We start from the raw sequence: 22,914 nt of genomic DNA, 5'->3' as shown, positions 1-22,914 counted from the left end.
ACAGATGAGTGCACCTCTCCAGCTCAAATAAGCAGGTAGATTTCTGAACACTTGTTATTCAATGAACCCACAAAGCAGCCACAGAGGTAGACTGCAACGTTGTTCTGTCTTCCACCAGTAGCAATCTGTCTTTTTACTCAAAGATGGTATTGTATTCAGTCCGCAGTGCCATGGAAAGCCCCACTCCCTCCGCCTCTGCCCTGCACAATGAGACAAGGGTCAGCCTGTCTTTCCTTCACTGTGTTTTTGATTCACTTCTCCTTTAGGAAAATGTTGTATAACCTTTGACCCCCGACAGTGACCTTTTAAACCAACCGGCCCCACCTACAGAGTTCCTCGTCCAGGGTTTAAGGTTTAAGATTCTTCAACAGGCCCATGACTAGCTGCCACAGAGGACACTGAGGTCATGTCCTCGGTCATATTTCTGGAAATTTGGGAGGTTATATGACATATAGAGGAGTTTACGATCACACATTGCACGTGTTGGGTTGTATAAGGTTGATCTTATATTTTTAGACAGTAATAAATTAAAATCAGACTGTTTTTAGACAAGAAAAGGGGATTAGTATTCACCATCCATGCATTTTTTTAAATGCAAATTTTCATTGGAGTTTGGTTGGTGGCGAGTCAACAATGAGAAATGCAAAGAAAGGTCACTGACAAAATAGACAAATGAAGAACCATTTTGCTATATAGTAAGTGTGTGCATTGTAGTAACCCTATAGCAGCTGTCTGTTAGGGTCTCGGCAGTGAGGGAAGAAGTATTCAGATCCTTTAGTTGAGTAAATGTAACAATACCACAGTTTGAAAATACTACATTACAAGTAAAAGTCCAGAAGTTTTAAGAGCAAAATGTACTTAAAGTATTGTTAGTGAAAGTATCCCTTATGTCCTTATTCCTTAAGTGTTCAATTATTATTTATAATATTATTTTTGTAGATGTGGGAAAGTAGGAAAAACTCATTTTAACTCCTAACTTTAATGTAACATTTGGCAGTTTTCTCTAAAAATGCATCACATTTTATGATTTGATCATATATTTTGGATGAAAAGTTTACCTCTGTTGTCAAATAGTAGAGTAAAAAGAACAATATTTGCCTGTCAAATGTAGTGGAGTAGAAGCAAATATTCCTAAGTACATCACCATTGTACTCATGTACAGTACTCGAGTAAATGTACTCAGTTACTTTCCAACACTAGGTTTCCTATTGGAAATGGCCATTTTTATGAAATTATATTATGTAGGTCTATTTGTCATTAACTAATATGATAGAAATTCCTCATTCACTCTTGCACCATTTATAAATTCAGGCTGGTAACTTGTTACTTACTTTGATCAGTGAAAGCAAAAATACCAGTACCTATCTTTTGAAATACTCTGTTATGAGTAAAAGTTATGCATCTGAAAAAAAGCATTAGCATAACTCAAAATACAAAGTACCAAAAGTACTCATTGTGCAGAATGGCCTATTTCAGAATGATTGAATTATAAATATTGATGCATTAATGTGTATGCTTCACAAAATTTTGCAGCTGGTAAATGTTGGGTTTATTTTAACTAATTTATATATTGCTGGGTATCTTAATCCCATGGTTCTCAAAGTGGGGTCCAGGGACCCTCTGGGGTCCTTGAGAGAGTTCCAGGGGGTCCCCAGAGAAAAGGGGGAATAATTTATTTTCACTATAATTGCATCCATAAGTAACACAACAAAAGAATGTGTGACTATTTTGGTCATGGGTTTCATACGCCTTCTGCGATAAAACATTTAAAAGCAAAAATCTTATCAGATGGGAGACCCTGGGGCAAAATCCTATCAAATGGGGTCCAGGGTCTAATTTGTGTCAGTTTAGGGGTCCTTGACGTGAAAAAAGAGAGAGACCCACTGTCTTAATCTATAATACATCATCTAATTGTTGATTATTATGTATATTCATAATATAAATCTGCAAAATAACTAAAGTTGTCAAATGCAGTTGAGTAAAAAATGCAATTAAATAGAAGTAGCCTATAAAGGTTTACTCAAGAAAAGTACCACAAAATTGTAATTTAGTAAAGTACTTGAGTAAATATACTTATAAAATTTCCATCTATGGCTACAATGGTTGCTGAAAAGAAAAGAAAACCTCCAGGTTGAAGCTGCTTGTGGACTTTCTGAAGGATACCTCGGTTCCCCCACCACCACCACCACCACCCTGTGTGCCCTCCCCCCCTGTCTGTTGATATCACAGCCCGGAGAGGTTTGAATGCAGCCTCTGGCCCCCGCCGCCATGCTGCGCTGAGCTGAGAGAGAGAGAGAGAGAACGAGCGACAAACCAAACTTTGTGACGCTGCTGCTGCACCGACACTCATCTCCTAACACACCGGGACAAAGAGGAAAACCTCCCCTCGGTGAGTACCAGCCGCTTTCGCTTCCGTGCAAAATGAAATTTGCGCCAACTAGCCGGTGAAAGCGACGCTGGCGGAACTTTTCTGTTTGAAATTTGCGAAGTAATTTCAGCCCCGCTGCTCGTACTCATGCGTGCTGTCGCGGACTTCCAGCTCAGCTGCACTTGTTGCACTGTAGCCGAAACCCCTGCTGAGACACAAAAGAAGAAAAAATTACATCTTTGCAATTCTCTATTTTGAGCTGTCCCGCGTTTTGACGGCGCAGAAAACTTATATATCACTTTCCCGCGACGTTTCTGGGCCGAATTGCAGAAAAATGAGATGTTACCAAGCGCTGTAGTTGGCTGACTGTTGCGTCCACGCAGTCGCTTGTCACTGTCCTTGAAGCGCTAAATAACTCCTGAATATAATATTACGTGTCCACCAGCAGTGGCCACACAAATCTTTTTAAAGATTAAACTCCCCTTGCAATTTTAAAATGCCATTCTGGCACCCAGAGGTCACTGAGAGGTTTCTAACCTTGGCATGCATAAATCAAGGGTGCTCTTTCATTGCAACAACAAAAGCCCTTTTATTGACAGCACTGAAGCACATATCCACGTTACCACAGTTTATATGTGGACTAGTTGGACCATCAAGTGAAAAAAATACCTGCAAGAGGCACTGGTTTGATTTCACATAGTTGACTTGCAGCCTCACAGTCTCTCAAGATGTGTGTTTCTTTTTAGTTGTTTTTCTTCAGCCTTGAAGGCATCTTGTGCCAAGACAGGAGGGCAGTGCAGCTGGGGCTCATCAGCAGATGGTCATAAACCTTTCACCTGCATGCATGTCTAGTCTTAGTTGGAGCTGTGTGGACCGGAGGGAGTAATAAGAAGTTATGGAGCTGCTTTCTGTCTCACCATTTGCCCTCTGGCCTGGCTAACCCAAGTCCTGCGTCTCCATGACTCTCTTGGCTCGATGCAGTATAATTCAAACTGCACCATCACCACCCTGTTACTCCTCTTGACCTTTACCCCTTCGATAGAGTACATGCCTTCACAGGCTCAAGTTCTCTTATCTTGTGTATTACTGCTGATTAGAGCTGAAACAATCAATCGATTTATCTGATCAACAGAAAGTGAATTAGGAGATGTTTTGGTCATCGTTTTAATGCTGTGAATACTTTCACTGTCGAGTAATGCGCCGATTATTTTCCCATCTTATTCATTTCTGGTCTATGAAATGTGAAAAATGCACATTGCTGTTTCCCTGAACCCAAGGTCACGTCTTCATATTTCATATGTTGTCCGATCAGAGATCCAGAAACCACAAAGTATTGAGTCTAATACCATAGAAGACATAGAAGACCAGTTATTTACATTTGAAGATGAATTTGTGGCAGTTTTGCATTTAAAAACTAATCAATTATCAAAATAGTTGCAGGTTTGTTTTCTGTCGATTAATCAACTAAACATTTCAGCTCTAAATTGGAATTTTTCAAGCAATAAATGGCAAACATTTAATGGTTCCAGCATCCTAATTTCTAGGATTTTCTGCTTTTCCTTGAATATCTTTGGATTTCGGACTGCTGGGACACAAAAGTCTGACAATTTGAAGACGTCACCTTGGGCGCCCGGAAATCGTGATGTCCACTATTTCGTGACATTTTACAGACCAAAAATTAATGTTGTTAATTGAGAAATAATTAGAAATTAATTGATAATTAAAATAATCATTAGTTGCAGCCCTATTCCTAATAAAAGAAGACTTTGTTAAATGGCAGCATTTGTCTTTTCTACATACTTGTTAACATTTCAGGCTCATAATGAATGAATGGATGCTCTTAACTTAAGAATAAATAATCCCCCTCACATTATATGGGAGGGTTACATTGCATAAGCACTGTGGAATTTTGAAACATGCCAGCTATTTAGTTGCTCACTAAATACAGCTGTTGTGCTTTCTAAATCTGTTTTCCACTGCTTCGTTAGTGACATTAACCGCCCCGCCTCAACCTCCTCTCCTCCCCGCTCAGCGTTTCGACAAATGCAGGGGCCATGACATCCCTTCCCTCGCGGCCTCAATAAGTAATTCTTCTGCCTCATCGAGTTTGATTCCACAGGTCCTTGGCTGGGTCATATCAGGCATGGGGCAGCCACTCGGATCTTGTCAATATGATGGGGCTGGCTGGCGCTTCAGTGGCACCCGGGCAAGCCACAATCATGTCAGCCAGACCCTCAGGGGGGGCCCGAAGAACTAGCCAGAACAGGATATTGCTGTGTGATCATTCACCAGCAGCAGACAAATCATTAAACCAGTGGCTGCGTGCCACTGAGCGGTCTAGGCATTTCTGTCTGTCACACTGACTTTCCCTCAGGTTAGAAGTTGTGTTTGTGTTGTAAGGTTGTCATTGCTTCTTGCGGAAGGAACGTTAAATCATGTAGATTTATTATTTTGTGTGAAACAAAGCAGGTTACAAGCATTGATACAATCATTTTTGATCCTCAGTCATTGCAGTGAAACTGTAGTCTTGATTTGTTTTGTAGATTTGAACCCGTGCTGTTTAACTTACCTGCTTTTTATGGGAGGTATCTTAAAGGATATGGCTGGCAATTTTCAATATTTTCAACAAATCTCATGTGCAGAGCCAAACCAACAATGAATTGAATGGATTCCTACTTGGAATTATTGTGTGTGTATCCAAAGCCTGATTATATCTTATTCTTCTGTGCTGTTGTTGTCCAAAAACTGTAAAAGACACGTCAATGGGCCACACTGTTGCACTGCGTTTACAGTGCTTTGCTAGCTTGTTGTGCTACATGTAGTGTGCTATATGTAGCACAACAAGCTAGCAAAACACTGTCAAACGCAGCTGTGTTCCCGCCTATGCTAAGAGGTGTCTGCTGTACACAGAACTACTCTCCAGAGACTGAAAACATAGTTGCAGTTATTAGTCTTTGGAGCTGTTTCTAAACAAACTGCCGTGCCCAAACTCCTCATGGCAAAGGAACATGTCACCGAGTGCAGCAGTTTGGCTCACTGACATGTTTTTAATAGGTTTTTTACTACAACGGAGGTCTACGGCACAGAGGAATAAGATATAGCAGGCTTTGGATACACACACACAAGACTTGTAAGCAGGATTAATTCATTATTGGTTTGGTTCTGCACATGAGATTTGTTGGCACTAAAAAAAACTGTAGAAAAATCGCCAGCCTTTCTGGTACTTCCCATATTGGGAAAGCTAATTGGTCTATTTTTAACATGTGTGTGTCTGTATTTGATTTGTTTGAATTCTGTTAGCGGAGAATCTGATCTATCCGTAAGTTATTCTTTGTCTTTTTACACACTCAGTGGAAGCACAGGATTCACATGTGCTAAATTAAATTACACAGACCGCCCTTGCTTGTTAATGATAACCATACTTGCGCACGCAAACCCATCTTTAGAGTCCTTTTTTTTTTTTTTTTTTTTCATCAATAATCAATTTAAAATGGGTGGGAAGTGGGAATCCAGTCAGGAGCTACATGGCTGAAAGAGATCTTTGTTTTAAACCTGAACTTTGTGCAGAAATGGCGCTTGTTTTGGATGTCAGGGGTTATTTACTTGGATGCCTTGTTTTGGGTTCAGACCAAGCTCTGGCTGTTTGTCAAATTTCTCTCTTGTAAAAAAAAAAAAAAAAAAAGTTGGAGCATTGAAATCGGTTCTTACTGGAGCGAATCCAGTGTTGCTTATAGGAGCGCACATTAAGCACACATGCTGCGTTTGTGTGCTACTCCTCAGACCCAAATGCAATTATTCAACCACCTCAACGGAGACCCAGTTTTAAGAGACGTCACTTTTCTTCACATGCCTACAGTGAGTGACTGTCAGGTAATTGAATAAACTCTAATGGGTTTGAGGGTCACCATTCATGAGCCGTCAGAGGCTTTCTTCACAGACCACTACTACACTCATCCCCTCTGCTGAGTTTGCTCGTCAGGCAGCCCCTCTGGTAGAATAATACCTGCAAATGGTCTGACAGTGTCTGGGCAGCAGCACTTCCCCCCCTGCTGTGAAGGTCACTGTAAAAGGTGCTACGTCTTCGACACGGACACACACGGCCCTTATTGTTCCCTCCTGCTCATTAGCAATCTAATTATCAGGATTCTCCCGCAGTCGAGTCAGCAACCCACTTTAATTTAAAATCATATGCACCGCATACTGAAAGAGGAACCAATGCGATTCAAATGACAACCGGGTGACCTTTTTTATACAAGCCAAATAGATGTCCTGGTATTAGGAAACAAGGTAGGAGAATTTGATGTATGAGTTGCAGCAACCTCATTGTTCTGGTCCTGCAGGAGTTAAAGGGTAGAGGTCAGGGGCCAAGTCTGTGGTGCTCTGATGTTGAGGTGTGCTGTGCTGGCTCTGAGAAATAGACATCTGGGGCAACCCCCACCTCCTTTTGAAACACACACACACACACACACACACACACACACACACACACACACACACACACACACACACACACACACACACACACATACACATACAAACCTCCCCTGCCACACCCTAGTACCCCAACACCCTCAGGCTGGAATAATTTCCTATTGGCAAATAGAGTAGCATCTGGCTGCATATCAGAAGCAGACAGCAGCATGTGTAGGCACTTTCTGTGTGTGCTTCCGTGTTACCGGCCATGCATAATGCATTGCCGCATTCCAGAGATGTCTCAGCAAAATTGTCTCATGATTGAATGGTAGTTTCAAATCAGCTGATGCAAAGATAAACACTGGATGTTTTTTGCATTTTAAGTATAATAAGTTGAAGAACAGTCCTCACCCTGCACGGCTCAGTCACTTTAGTTCTTTTCAGTGAGCAAAAGGAGTTATTGCATTAGGGAGCGCAGCACAGCAGCTGCTTATTTGTTTGAAAATGCCGACAGTAATTGCATTAATGAAAACTGTGCAGGGAATCCAGGAAGATTCCCAAGACACTTCACCCACAGCCATGACTGACCACAGAGAGTGCAGGAATCTACTGATGCAAGGCTGCAGTGCTATTGACGGCCTACTTGATGTTTTGAAAAGGTTCCCAGCGTTGTGTTGCTGAGAGCAGGGAGCTGGAAGGGAATGGAGTGGGGAGCTAGCCTACATACAGTACATTCTGTTGCTGTGGTAGATATCACTGTCTGACACAGCTGAGAGGAGAAGGTGCTGTCTGTCTTTGTCCAACTTTTCATCTTTTAATGGGGTAGCATTTGTTTATAGGCGATAGTTTTGCCTAGGGAAAGGTCTCGCATGACAGAAAGTTAATTTGCAATCAGCAGATTTTAATCAGTTTTCTTTTTTATCAGCTTGTTGTTGATTTGTTTAGTGTTTGCATAATGAGATGTAGCCTTCAAATCCCGACGTCAGTGATCCATCGCCCGAGGATACAAACTGTCTTTACAGTTAACGCGCGTGTGTGTGTGTGTGTGTGTGTATGTGTGTGTGTGTGTATATGTGCGCGCAGTCCACATCACCTAGGGCTAAATACAGTGCTGAGAGAGGGCAGCAGCTGGACCTGCAGTCCCCATTCATTCCTTTTTAAAAGAGAGAAAAAACGTCCCCATAACAATAGACACACTCCCACAGACACACATGCACACTACCCTAACCTCAGCCCCCTCCCCCTCTTCACCCGCCACCCCAAATTACCCCTCCCCCCCCCCCCTCCACACCCCCACCCCCCCTTCAGCAATTGTGTGCATTGACGCTTTCCAGAGGCGCGATCCAATGCGCTGTCGCTCCTCACTGGCGAGCAGCGTGTGACTGCTGTGACAGGGGGGGAAAGGCAATCCTAGCCGTTTTGTTACACACTCAGACGGAGACAGTCTGCCACTGACATGCGTTAAAGTGAAACAGGCCTTTAATGCAAGCTCTCCACTGTTTACAGCCTCTCGTGCGCTTTTTTTTTTTTTTTTTTTTTGAAAGTGTTTATCGCGCAAGATAGAGGGAGAGGCTGAGGGAGACCGAAGGAGGAGGGAGTGTGTGAAAGAGAAGAGGCACGACCGGGCAGTAGGGAGGAAGGAGGTGACAGACAAGTCGTGCCAGATGATCATATTCTATTTTTTTTTTTTTTTCATCTGTCATGCAAACCATTGGTGACTTTTCCAGTAATAACAGTGTGACTGAGCCGAGTTGGAAGAGCGTCTCTCTCTCTCTCTCTCTCTCCCTCTCTCTCTCTCTCTCTCTGTCTACAGCATTCTTCTCTCTCAACCTGCAGGATCCTCCCACTCAGATTATGGTAAGATTCACCGCACAAACATCTTGTTGGAGCACCCGTCTTACAATGTCAACACCTTTTTCCTTTGCCTTTAGAAATCAGATGGTTTTTTTTTTAAGCTGTGCAGTGGAGAGAGTGTCTTGTGCGGTGCATGCTATTTTTACCCAAATCATCAACTGGGAGGTAAATAATTCAGTGTTTTGGTGGGTGGAAGGTCCTCATGATGCAGTGAATGGGACTCTAATGTGACTTATTTTGAGGAAATAGCCACACAGTTCACTCAGATAAACTGTTTTGTTGTTGGCTGCATGAGTTCAGATTGATAATGTTTACAGACAAGAGGCAGCATCTTTATTATTTTCACCTATATCTGTTGTTTTGTTTATAGTAAGGTGTGTAGAAGGAGTTGTTTTTTTCCTGGCTGGCTGCTGTCAGGTCATAAATCTGCCTCGAGAGTCTTAAGGAGTGGCATTATCCTCCCAGCTCGGACATTTCAGATTTTCCCTTTCACCACGCCACAAGTTGTTCATCTAAACTGGGCATTGAAACACTTGGAGAAAGATATTGGTGTAATTGTTTGTGAGCGCTGGGGTTCAGACAGATCAAAGCTAGCTAACATGTCTTTTCAAGTGCTGCTGCTTTTACTTCAAAGAGCACTGTTCTTCCAGCTCGAAGCAGGTCCCTATCTCCCCCGTGAAAATACTCTATCTGTGTCATTCACCTGATCTTTTTTAGCCGCCAGCTGCAAACCTATTGCAGGATGATTTGAACTGCTCTTTATCGTTCACTGGTGTGTAGAGTTTTGAGCCAGGATCCACGCACTGTATCATTGTTTGCACAAGGAAGAGAAGGCAAGAGTTTAATTTTGGGTTTTGGGTAAGGAACTCTTTGCTTAGCAGCAAAACACTACATGCATCATCACCACAGTGAGCATGGGACATTTCTCATATGAAGCTCTCATACTCGGGAGGGACTTGCCACATTGTGCAAAAGCACAGACTTTTGCATATTTAAGCAATTTAGTTATTTCATTTGGAAATAGGCTTATTGTGTTTCTTCAGGAAAAGGCTGCAACGTTTCATCCGTAACATTCTGGTGTAGCCTGCACTTTTGCAACAAAGACTGGAACAAGAACATTTGGTAAGCATTCGTTCAAACGTAGGCATTGTCCAAAGCCTTCTCGGAAGATGACCCTGATCTTTAAAAAAAAAAAAAAAAATTCCCATAAACACAGTGTGATGAGAGACCAGAGGAAATGGAACTAAACTGATTACCGGAAATGACTTGGGTGTATACAGCTAATGTCTGTCTCCGCATGGAAGACAGACACACAAGCAAAAGTTTAGTGAGCTGCTATTAGACAGGAAAATCAAAGTGACATACTGACAGGTAGGCAGATGCACCAGAGCGTCAGGAAAGAGGGGAGGTCTTGATGTTGTTGTGTGAAATGGGGAAAGGAAAGCAGGAGGCACATCAGCCCGTTGAGCCATGACCCTCCACACACACAGACAGACTGCCACTGGCTGTCTCCGATGCTGGTGGCTGTCTGTCTGGGTTCGGGGGCTGATAGCACTGGGCGGGGTCGAGACCCTACCTTCACTCCTCCGTCTCCCTCCAGCCCTATCAGCTGACCAGCGATAAAACCATTAATACCTCTTTGGTTAATCTGCGGTGGATTATCAACTGAAATCGACATGTTTTTGAGTGAGTGTGGTAAAACATATGATTCAAACGCTCCCATTTTCTGCTTCAGGTCTATTATAGATCCCTGACAGTGGAATAAATTGGTATCTACCTTTTTATCTGCTTATGGAACCTAAATCCCATTCTGGCAGGTCACAATCTGTGTTACACCAGCGGAACAGCAAATAATCTATAAATCTAAAGTGATGTTATTGTAATCTTTTAGTGGTAGATAAGCTGAAGAGTTAATGCCATGTTTTGGATATTGCTCATCATCAGCCAGCAGGATACAGGATGTGCCTGCTCTCATTGCCTCATTAAAATTTCAAAATCAAAATGCTGGCTGTAAACGTCTGCTGATTTATATGCATTCCCAAATAATGCATCATCAGCAGAGGTGTGTTTTTACATATGAATTTTGCATTTTTATGAATGTATTATTAGTGATAATTGGGGGATTATGCATGCTTTGATTCGCCTGATAACCAGCAGCATTGTTCCAAAATTGTCATCATTGCCTCTTTGTCACACAATCTATTCTTCATCTGTGATTGGATTCATACTGTCAGCTCGCTACCCGGAGGATTTCTTGGTGCACTCTATTTATGCTAGCAAGCTGGCTGGTTGGCTGCCTTGGTAACTATGGTAACAGTATCCCCCAGAAAGTTGAAGAGACCAGTCCTTGCTAGGCTAATTGTGAGCAAGTGAAGCATGTCTGCAAAGTTAGACGTTAGTCCCAGCCCGGACAATGGCTTGTTGCAGTGGATTTTTTTTTTTTTTTGGTTTGTTGTCCTTAATGTCTTTTACAGACATGCATTATCCATCACAATAGAAGTGATTTGCTCAGAGCTTTTTGTTTTTATGAAGTATTTGAACACTGAATCATCTAGCTGCTTGACCTACATACACATAGAACAAAATAATGCACATAAAAAAAAGGTGAAAAAAGGACTTTGAACTCAATCACCATTGCAAACAGTGTCACAAAGGTGGAGCATATAATGTTTCACACTTGTATTTATCAATATGCTGAATATATTTGGTGTATCATTGTTATAACTGTAAATAAGTTACTATAGTTTAAGTCATTTTCCGTAACAGGGCTTTTCCTGGATTTTTCTGAGACAAAGGTGGCAAAGGCACGTGTGGTGTTGTGTACACAGTTTGCACCTTCAGAGTGTTGTGCGCTTAAGTGAAAAATTAACGATTTGACAGACCAAAGTGTCCAAAGAGATTTAATTTTATACCAAGATGGAACAAAAAGCTGAAAAATAAGGGTTGTGACAAATGACAGTGTTTACTTTGTAGGCCTGGGACGATATGCTGATCTCCTGATACGATGCTATTATGATACTTGGGTGTTGATTTGATTCAGAACCGATTCTCAATGGAATGAATAGAAGAGGGGGCAATATTATCAGTAGGGATATTTTTTCCACCTAATTGCATTTTTTCCCCACTTAATTGCAGAGAACATTAAGTTGTATCTGTAGTGGAATTAACATATCATTATGCCAACTCTTATCGTGATGGCCCTCTGGCAATACAATGCTCTTCAAGATGTTCACATTCACTGTGCAAAACAAGAAAACTACTTCAACTTAGTTTATGTAAAACATGGCATATTTATTTTAATGTAACATTTTCTTCCAAACAAAACTGCAAGATTCATCCTACTTAAACAGGCTTGGATGAAACTCTCCCTGAGATAATCCTGGCAAAAGCCACAACCAGGGCAAATTTGACCTATTTCACAAGCTGCAAAGTAAATAAATGTAATCTCTGTCCACAGGGATCATGTGAAAGTAAGAGCGTCGTACAGCGTTTTGGCTTTATCAAAGGACAGGTTTTTTCGCCGGTGACTGTTTCTCTTTGTTTTTCACAAATTTGTCGTAATGATCAAGATGATGGTTCTTAAAATGGGCAAGTGTTGAAGAAATGCTCCTCATCACATGACTGATGCCGAGCAATCATTGCAAATAACAACTTTGCTGTCCGTGTTGGACACTTTTAAAAAAAAAAACCTCCACACTGCAGACATATTGTTGTATCTTCTTTGACGCTTGACGCAAGAAGACGTGATGATGTCACGGTGCGTGCACACCCTTGCATCGGGGTCGGGGCGTTGAGCATTTAGTCAAGCATCCAGCATGTAGGCATAATTAAAACATCATCTTATTGGTCTGTCATACTAGCAGAAATGTTCATTTTGGGCTGATGCCGATATTTCATTTTAAAGGACCAGTGTGCAGGATTTAGTGGCATCTAGCAGTGAGGTTGCAGATTGCAACCAACTGAATATCCTCCCCCTCGCCTCGCAAGCGTGTCAGAGAACCTATGGTGGCCACATAACTTGACATACACAAATGACCCTCTCTAGAGCCAGTGTTTGGTTTGTCCATTCTGGGCTACTGTAGAAACATGGCAGTGCAACATGGTGGGCTCCGTGGAAGAGGACCCGCTCCTTATGTAGATATAAAGGGCTCATTCTAAGCTAATGAAAACACAACCTTTCTTATTTTCAGGTGATTATATACTACTTAAAACATACTTATGAATATTATATAATATTTCTGCCAAGTCCGTTCCGCTTGATGCCACTAAATTCTACACACTGCACCTTTTTAAAGCCTTTATTGGCTGATACGGATGATGTGCTGATATTATCATGCATACCTAATTTTCAGTCTCTTTCTCCAGTATACCGTGTGCCAAACCATTGACTGGTGTCCTTAGTCCACTGAAATACAATATGAAACATAACTGGCAGATAAGATAAATGGACCACAACCTTTTTATTTTAAAAAGTTTACTGCATTATTTAATGAATTTGAAAGCAACTTACAGTCTCCTGCCTGTAACAAAATGAGGAGGAGGCGGAGTGCTCCTCTGTTATTAACATTATATCTCCAGCAGTTGAAAGCAGCCTCTCTGCTGCACCATTAGCTTCGGGGAAAGCCATTGCTGTCAAAGATGCTGAACAGGCGCAGGGTTTTCTGAGGTGAAACAGACAGAGCACTGAGTTATTTTCTTCACCTCAGAGTCGGTTTAAGTTGTTAAAGTGCTACAAAGGCAGCTGCCAATAATACAAAGGCCTGGAGTTAGATTGGAAGGGAAAACCCCACATAAGATTTTCAACCTCCTGCAGGTGTGAATGAGTGATTTCCTCTAAACTAACTCGCATCGCTTTTCTATCTTTTGCAGACTGGCGTTGGGACATTAGCCCTTGCCCTCACCCTCAACCATTTCTAACTGTGTGAAGAAAAGTGAAAAGAAGTTTTAATGAACCAGTATTCGCTAGCCGACGCCATGACAGACAAGTAAGTGATTTATCTTTTCTCAAGGGTGTGATTTGTGTATACCGCCTACTGTGCTCTTTGGCCTTTTTGTTTAGCTTGAAGTAAGAAGATGATGCACTGCTGTTGTGGTTACTTCTCTCGCTCTGTGCAAGATTGTCTGACTGGAAGTGTGAGAGTGTTTCAGTACAGAACTGGTGGAGAATCGGGGGGTGGGGGGGGGGGGGTGGGGGGGGGGGGGGGGGGGGGGTTGATAGCACAGAAAGAAGTGTGTTGTGGTTGGGGGTTGGTATAAAGACAGTCTGTTTTGCCCCTGAAGACGTATGACATTTGCATCAGGGCTGATTTGCATTCTTGTTCACTGTGCTGGTATGTCGCTGCTGCTGTTACTTGGTCTTTATTTCCCCGACAAAACACAGTCATTTAAAGGGCTTTGAGCATTTTGCTGTGTTACCTCTTCTTTTGCTCCTTCTCTTCTCTTTTTGCGGTTCCTTCATCTTTTTCCCTTCTCTTTTCATTTTGGACCAGTTCTCTATACTCTCTATCTCTTTTACTCTTTTTTTTTTTTGTTTCTTTTGTCAACTTTGCCTTTGTCTCTCAGTCCGGTATTTGTAGGATTTGATCTATATAGAGGATGGAGAATTTGGGTGCAGTAAGCAAAATAATCTGCTGTCAGTGTTCATAATAAGCGGAATAAGTGGTGCAGGCCAGTCAGCTGAAAGGGATAGGCGCAAACATAGTGAGGGCCAAACAAGGTCAGGCCTATTATGTGCTTGAGTTACAGAAAATGAAAGGGGCAGTTAAAAAAAAAAAAAAAAGTTTGGCCCATAACAAAACCAAAAAAACAGGTTGTTTTTCAGAATACTTTGATGCCACAGATAAATCGTAGTGATAATGGAGGCTTCTGCAGGATTTAGTGAAGAGGCAGAATAAATGTATACGCAAAGAGCGAAGTTGGTGAATGAGATAGCGGTGGTTCAGTGTTTGTATGCACTTAGTCAACCCCCCAGTATCTCTCCACTTATTAGTTATGCACCTGTTCACCCTCTCAGAGAGAGAGAGAGAGAGAAAGACAGGGAAGGGGGGGGGGTGTCTGGTGAGTCACTCAGTCTTTCTGTGAAACAGGCCTCAGGGTAGTTCTCCTGGCCAGCACACTATAATGTCACAAGAAAATATTGTGCATCTAGCTGGTTAGTCAATCTGTATAATGCTGTATTTGCCCAGAGGGGAATTTCTCTTGCAAATTAGTAGGTTGTACAATTTCAGCCGTTCCCTCAAGGTTGCATTCCAGTTTTTTTACAGAGCTGGACATTCAGGCTTGGAAGTTTTTAAGAGTTTTGGACATAACATAAAATTTTATTAAGGCTCTGCTGGACCAAATCAAAATGAAAGTGAAGATTGGGAGTTTCTAAGTAAGTGATGATGTTGTTGACAAGCTGTCCCCTTGGATGAAAGGTATCCCAGCAACCAGAAAGGGCACAAGAGGAGGGGGGGGGGGGGGCGGTAGTTTATTGTGCGCTAGATGCTAGTCCATGTTGTAGGATGATTGTTCATCGGGGGAAGAATGATAAATGTTATGCCAAAAGGAAGTAAGGGGAAAAGTTGGAGGACGTGCCCCCCGACGGTGACGGCGAACAAAGCCTCCCTCCACATGGGACTACTTAAGATTCATACAAAGGCTGAAGAAGACGGCTACTTATTTTCCTTACTAACACACACACACACACACACCCACACGCACACACACACAGAGGCACGCACACAAATGCTCCGTTATTTTTCTCTAGCTCGCTCATGAGCAAACATTTACACAAAGCGGGATATCAGTCGACATTCCTTTTTAGATATGTGCATTCCAGTTGATATTCCCAGATACAAGCTGGCACGCGGACAAAACAAGAAGTGGAATACCATTTTACACCGTGACTGCCAAGTGCGCAATGTTCACATTGGGTTTGTTTAAAGAGCTTTGTATCTGTGTTTTCCACGCAGATGTTGCTGTTGATTCGGGGAGCTGATTTTATCTGCTCTCGCGTCCTCAAAAATGAACATGTTTCAGTCGCAGGATTTTAAGTTTAGCCTCCTATTGTACCAGGATGCCCTGGGATGAGGAAAGTTTCAAAAGCCAAATTTGCTCCGTAGTGCTTGTAGACAGGGATTCTTTCTGTTGAAATTCAAGCCTGCATAATCCTCTTCAACACACTGCTTTGTGTGTGTGTGTATGTGTGTGTGTGTGTGTGTGTGTGTGTGTGTGTATGTGTGTGTGTGTGCAAAAGTACAGAGTCCATGCACCCTCCATCCAGGATTTGAGTGAATAGGAATTTCATCTGGATTTTCTTTTTTTTTTTTTTTTTCCCTTTCAGAAAGATTTTCACCAGGGTTTACTGTATTGCATCATTTATGAAAGACAATATCCCAAATGAACAGAGAGGATGTAGTCCAATGAAAATGTTGCTTTTAATGAATTAAAAAAATATGTTATTTTGTCTGAAGTGTTAAACTCTCAGTTAAGTTCACCGTTCTTTGGGGAAAAACACAAAAACAAAAGAAAGATGTAAAAAATGTGTTCCTTAAGCGCTCAAGCCACACTATCATATTTCTTTATGCAACTGTTCCATTCTTGTTTTCCATAAGGAGAATCTGCCTCCTACTCATTTCTCCTCGCTCTTCTTTGTCCTCGCTCTTCCTTCTCTTCAACCACTGTATGAATTTGCACGCTTGAATATCCTCTCTCATACCAAAGCCTGTTTTCTCCCTCTTCTTATGTCCTCTCTCGTTTTTCCTTCCCTCCCCCACCTGTGGTGGTGCACACTGACAGCCCTGTCAGAGGCTTGGGATGTTTATAGATGGACAGTAAGGATGGTTGCACAGATGAGAGTGTGTGTGTGTGTGTGTGAGATCGGATGGTGGTGTAGGGTTTTTTTGTTTTTTTTTACAAGAATGACCACACAGTCATAGAGATGAGTGGCCTTTGTCAGTTTACTGGATGTCTGTGTGCTTTGTGTATCTGTACCAGTCAAGGTCCCACGTGTGAGTGTATTCATATCAGTCTCAGGGGAGCGAGGATCCAAAACCACTAATAGGAGCTTGTTAAGAGCTTTCTGTCAAGCAAAGCTTTGAATACTGCAACACTTTGTCATTTGGGGCATTTTCACACCTATCTGGTCTGAATCAGTTGAGTTGGTTCCCCCCTTGGTCGGGTTTCTTTTCACACAGAGGAAAGTCCAAGCAAGCAAAAATGCAGCACCGCAAGCCACATGTTCACTGGCCAAATACAGCGTACTAGTCCAGGTCTTACCTCAATTCATTCTCTAGCTAGTTTCTAGCAGCATTATTTTTTTATCCCACCAGCATCCTGCGAAGACTCGCACCTACTTTGCCTCTGATCGGCTTTGACGCAGATATTTTTACCCTAACCATCTCACTCCTTATGCCCAAACCTAACCAACGAAAGCAACGACTACTAGCCAATCAAAGTGAGAGTAGGGAGGACCTTCCTGGGATGCAGGTGGGGAAAAAAAATAAGGCTTGCCAACAACTGTTAAATTCGTTCATCTGCATCCCGCTATGTACAGCTCACCTGGCTACGGGAGCCGTTTTACTCAAACTTGCAGAGTACACCGAGTGTTCAGGGCGGATTGAGGATGGATCACGTTCCCACCACAAACAAACTGCCTCCTCTAAAGGGTCTCGGTGTGGTTATTGCACCCAAGTGCGATTACTAGTGTTGGCTAACAAACTTTTAAGGGTACCAACTAAATTACATTGGTATTACCTATTCATGTTCGATCAATCAGTGCCAAATTCCGGTTACTTGTTACTTGGATTGTTAGCGTAGCCGTGCTGTGATGTGTGTAGCCCGTAGACTGTATAAAAAAATAAGGTGTAGCTGAGGTGTTTGGATTTAACAGCACTGTGCTGGGCAGGTGACAGGTGTGTTTACGCTGTTTGTGTGCTCTGAAAAACATCACAGCGCTGATATAAAGTCACTGTTAGCTTAGCATGCTAATCTTACATAAGCATATGATATCCATACATATCCATTTACGTATGGTCTCTCTGTAATAACGAAGTATGTATTACTTTGTTATTACACCCTTAGAAAGCTGCCAAACACCCAAGCTGTCTTTTTTGTCAGCTTAAACTGTCATTGTGTGACTTTCTGTTAAGTGACAAGGGGGGGAAAAAAACTCCTGGAGCCAACTGGAGACTTTCGGTCAAATGATTTAAGGAGCGGCATTAAGGCATTGGTTTAATATACCTGAACCAGTGTTGTGTTACATAGGATACTGGTAAGAGGAAGGGAGTGGTGGTCATAAGATACTGACAAAAGCTCAAACTGGGACCTTTTTATCAGCACTTGGGAAAATCAGGTGTCACAGTGGAGAGGGCTCAATAGCCCAGCCTGTCAATATGTTTACCATGGGCTGGGTTTCTGAAGAAGGGCCATTAATAAATTTGTTCTGGCTTGAAGAGTCCTCAAAAGGCCAGCTTTGGCCAGTCCTCATTCAAGTCCGCTCATCAATTAAGAAAACTCAGACCCGTGACATTTTCACTTCCTCTCTGTCCCCTCTCCAGAACGCTGTGTCACCAAGGGCGTGGTTTGGGGGGCACTGCAGAGCTCGCCCACAGGCCCGACACCCACTCAGCACATCTTGAATTAAGACATGCGAAGGCGTGGTGTCACTAATGTCATCGGGATTCGTGGGTGCATAGTAAAAACTCTGTATCAGCTGTCACAGGGTTTTGTGGGAGCCGAGGGAAGCCGAGTCAAAGTGCTTCCTAAGGATGTCGAGGGGGATGTAACCTTTGGCCTACGGCTCATCAATCTTACGCAACTGTCATCTTCTCCCAGTGCTGCATTGATGCTGTCAGAGGAGGCCGAGAGGCAGGGACTCGTTGTGTCGTGTATTTGTGCTTGCTTGCATACATGTTTTTTTTCTTTGTGTGTGTGTCTCTGAGTGAAGAATGGGGAAAGTCTGGAGGAAAATGGAAAATCACAGGGTGATACTGTGCATATTGAAGGTCCGCATGGCTTTCTCATTACCGTCTTTTAAAAGTGGCTATTCACTGCAACCAGCAAGCTTGACCTTGATCTATGTGAATAGTCGTCTGTGGCTTCGGAAATCATGAAACTGATAGTAACCATGAAACTGATCTGAAGTAATGTGCTATCATTTATGGTCAGCTAAAATCTATACTCGATGACAGAAATGCAATAAAGCGATCTTAATACGGAAAAATATTCCTCACCGCAACCGACTTCATTACAGGATACTGTGGTCAACAAGCAGCGGAAAGACAGTAACATACCGTTATGGTCCCTGCACATCCAAAGCTTTTCTTTGTCTTAATGTGATCAGTTGTAAGTGAAACTGCCCATGTCTGTTGTCTGGTGTGTATCATCTCTACTTAACATAATCTGATTATTCTTTTATACAGGAGAGCAGGGGGCGGTTGCATTACAGTAGCTTACCCCCACCAAGCAAATGCTAATGAATCTGCATATTTGGGTTGATTTGGGTGACCTGAATTCAGTTGTCTGGAAAAATTTGTCTACTTCTTCTCGGACAGTATCTGTTGCTTTGCCGGCGTCATCCATACCGACAGATTTAGTCAGCTATCTTGGAATTTTACTGACTTTTGCTACATAACTCATCTTTTTCTCATTTGTTTAAAGATGGATTGAAGATTGTTTGTGATTTAGTGATAATTAGACGTCGTTTCTCTGTTTAAACTACCAGTGGAAATTGACCACAAGTCCCAAACTGAACTATAGTCAAGGCAAAGTAAATATGTAAGCCCATGTTTTCCACTCAAACAGAGTCGGACTGTAGTGGACTGTGGGAAATAAAGCTTGTGTACTTGTGCAAGGAGAATGTATTCAGCCTTGTTGTAAGAGTTTTCATTTAGCTCAGGGAAGCAGTCTAAGGGAACAGACTGGAAAGTGTTGTGAATGGAGGCCCAACCATCTGTCACAATGGCAGTAAGAAGATTTCAACTTACCCTCCCTTTTGAAATATACAGTCTTGTTTTCATGCACTAAAAAGTAAAGCAAAAGAATTTTTCCAGCTGACTGTTCTGTTGTGGCTTGATGCAGATTATTCCTCAAAGTCTTTTGTTCTCTTTTTGTTTCATTAGTGATGCACAACTCCAGTGCTGACGCAGTACAAAAAAATTTAAAGGTCCTGAAATCCTATTCTCTCAATTACCTTCTTACTGTGAGGGATGTGGTCCTATGTGAACACAAAAAAATGTTAGAACAGCTTCGGTTATTTCAATTGAAAGATTTCTGCCTGTGCTCTTCACAGTGGATTAAGCGATGTTTAAATCAAAATTTATTGGCTTATGTGCTTATGTTACCAGCACTGTCTATCAAATGTGATCAAACACGACCACAGAGTCCTGATGCAGCAGAATAGCTAAGCTTTTGAGCGTTACACTCAATAAATGAGTAATGATGTTTTTAGTCATGCTAGAGATGTGGTTTTAGGGATGACGATTGGCTGGTTGCACAGTCAGTTATGGCATAGAGCTGCAGCAATTAGTTGTGATCGCACAAAATAATTGATTAATGGTTATTTTTCAAGCAAAAATGCCAAATATTCTCTGGTTTCAGCTTCTCAAATGTGAAGATTGGCTGCTTTTCTTTGTCATATATGACCATTAAATTGAATATCTTTGGGGTTTTTGTTAGTCAGACAAAGAAAGCAAATTAAACACATCGCTGTGGGCTCAGACTATTATTTAAGATTTCATAGACTAAAGGATTAATTGAGAAAATAATCAGCAGATCAGTCATCAATGAAAATAATCATTAGTTGCAGCTCTATTGTCGTGATTCCCAAAAGTCACCACAAGTTGACCACCTCGTTTCAGTCATTGCATCTCTCTGCTCTCCACTATGGATAATTTTATCAAACGTGATACTTGTTTTTTGACAATAGAAGTTGTGCTTGGCTGTGTCTGACCTCTCATAGTTGAATCTGTTGACTCATAGATGATTCAACAGCGTTGAAGGGAGAGTGCTTTCACTTTATTTACAACTGATCCATCTACAGACACGGCTGCCCACAGCCTTACATTTGTACTCCCCAGGCTGGAAAATGGTGTGAGGCCACAGCGAACAGCCAGTTCAAGACACTGAAGAGGAAATTAATATCGTGGTCACAGACCTCGGGTTCCTCTGATGGTATTCGTACAAAATAATGTTTATCATTTGGCTGCTCACCATTAATTTGTCCTTGGTTATAAAAAGTACACATGCTGTCCTGACAGACATAACAGTATATGATCTCACCAGCTTGGTGGTCAGAGGATATGTAGCTATGTAATTGTTTTGTCCTTCCCAGAACACTTATCTACCTCACTTGTGTGTGTGAGTGTGTGTGTGTGTTTGCTTGTACGGGTGAAGCGGTGGTATTCTTTCCTGTGAATATATTATTGTGCAATGTGTGTTTTCATTGGTTCATCATTTTATTGTGCAGTGTGTGTGTTTTCATTGGTTCATCATTTTATCTGACCATGGTCTAGACAACTAACCACACATACACACACTCAACACATCCACCCAAACTTCTTCCTCTTTCTCATAGGCACTCACACACACTACAAAACTGTCTTGTCTGATCTTTCTGTCTTCTCCCCCCCCCCCCTTCCCTAGCTTGAGGATTTTATAATTCTCTCCGGAGGAAGAGCGTCGCATCTTGTAAGGATCCACAGGTCAGAAACTCTACTCCTTTCTCTCCTTCCCTTTTTTTTTCGCTGTGCAGAACGATACTGAGCTGCTGACGGGTCTGCATGCTTCAACACGAATGCTGCATGCTTCTCTGACTCCCCCCACCTGTAACCACCTTGGGGCTTTTCTCTGTTTTTTTTTTTTTTTAATTCCCCTGTGCATGACCACACCTGGGCAACCCAACTTTGATTCTGCTTTGCTTTGGTGCCTGTGGAGAAAAACTCCAAATTTGCATTTTTTGGAATGATACTTTGCTTTTTTTTGTTAATCATTTTGACATTTGCATTCACTGTGTGATTTTGGGTTTCTTTTCCTCTTTTAAGTTGTGATTCTCTTGTTTTATATCTGCTTGAAAGCAACCTGATGGTCCATGTTGTGTTGATTATTATGTTGTGTACATTGTGTGCCTGCTTCCAGTGGGCTTTAGACAACCAGCTTATGCTTGGCTCTGTAGCTTTGCTCTGCAATTGACTATTTGTTAAACCTCTCTCCTGTCAAGCTTTGAATTACTCCAAATGCCAAGTGCATGCAGTGTTGCCAACTTAGCAACTTTCTTGCTGGATTTGGTGACTTTTAAGACCCTTTTTAGACTTTTTTTTTCTAAAAAAGTGACTAGCAACAAATCTAGTGACTTTTTGGGCAGATCTTAATACCTTTTAATCGAAAAAATTCACACATTTTTCTTAGTGAATGTGCACTAATGTGGCTGTGGCTCTCTGGACTGACTGTGTTCAGAGAGCAGAGACAGAGCAACAGCACGTTCAGTCGACCAATCATCAGCCAGACAGAAACAGGAATAAACTGTGAATATACGTAACAAATGACTAATCACTGATCCCCATTGATTGTCCGGGGAACTCCTTCTTTGTTTTTATTCCAAATTATTTATCTTGACTGTCAAGACACACAGTGAGTTTACACGAGTGAGTTTACTCCAATGTCCGGATCCTCCATATTCACAACACTCAATTTACAGTCTATACAACAGCCTGCATATGAAACATTCTCAGCTGTAAAAAGTAACTCATGATATAGCTAGTTAAGCTTAAAATGTTTTAATTTTTAAATCTTGATGATGTCATTTATGAGTAAATAGGCGTATTACATCATCTAGTGACATCTAGCGACTTTTTGAACAGGCTTTAGCTACTTTCCACTAAAATAGTTGACAACATTGTCTACATGGGGCTCTAGTAAGAGCAATACTCAGCATCTAGACAGATAGGAGGGTTTTTTTTTTTATCATCTTCCCAAAGCTTATAACAGGAGAGCAAAATTGTAAGGAATGGATTAAAGTGTGTTAGCTTGGCCAGCTAACCAGCTTTCCTACCTACAGTAGTAATGTAATGTTCCTCTCAGCTCCAAGGAGCATATCACTAGCTAAATATGTGGGGTGACAAGTCACCTTACAACATATTCATTATGTGGATCCCGAGATGCTACTATATCAAAGTCAGAGTAACATTAGCGCCTCCATCCTTTATTTGGATTGTTCATACTCCTGTTTTTCTTCAGTAAGCATGTTAGCTAATTGTATAATTATATAGTTTAAGCTAACTAGCTCTACTCACAAGAAAAGC

At 41.8% G+C, this 22,914-nt stretch overlaps 1 protein-coding gene across 6 annotated transcripts in view; it reads left to right on the top strand.

Annotated features, from left to right (window-relative positions):
- The first annotated feature begins 2,234 nt into the window (after window positions 1–2,234).
- Window positions 2,235–22,914, top strand: part of sema4d (sema domain, immunoglobulin domain (Ig), transmembrane domain (TM) and short cytoplasmic domain, (semaphorin) 4D) — a 44,347-nt gene continuing 23,667 nt past the window's right edge. Inside the window, exons 1-3 of one of the 6 annotated variants that reach the window (XM_044334016.1) lie at window positions 2,235–2,389; window positions 13,505–13,620; window positions 21,260–21,318. Coding sequence is in view for 5 of the 6 variants with exons in the window: in XM_044334010.1 (XP_044189945.1) it covers window positions 13,583–13,620 (38 nt within the window). In the remaining variant the exon portion in view is untranslated. Of the gene's footprint in view, window positions 2,390–8,412; window positions 8,639–8,751; window positions 8,801–13,504; window positions 13,621–21,259; window positions 21,319–22,914 lie in introns of those variants that run through there. The other 5 variants (XM_044334010.1, XM_044334013.1, XM_044334015.1 and 2 more) reach the window with 5 other exon arrangements.

The sequence above is a fragment of the Thunnus albacares genome, chromosome 18 (assembly GCF_914725855.1).
Source record: "Thunnus albacares chromosome 18, fThuAlb1.1, whole genome shotgun sequence".
NCBI classification, from domain to species: domain Eukaryota; kingdom Metazoa; phylum Chordata; class Actinopteri; order Scombriformes; family Scombridae; genus Thunnus; species Thunnus albacares.
This window is presented reverse-complemented; position numbering and strand designations above follow the sequence as displayed.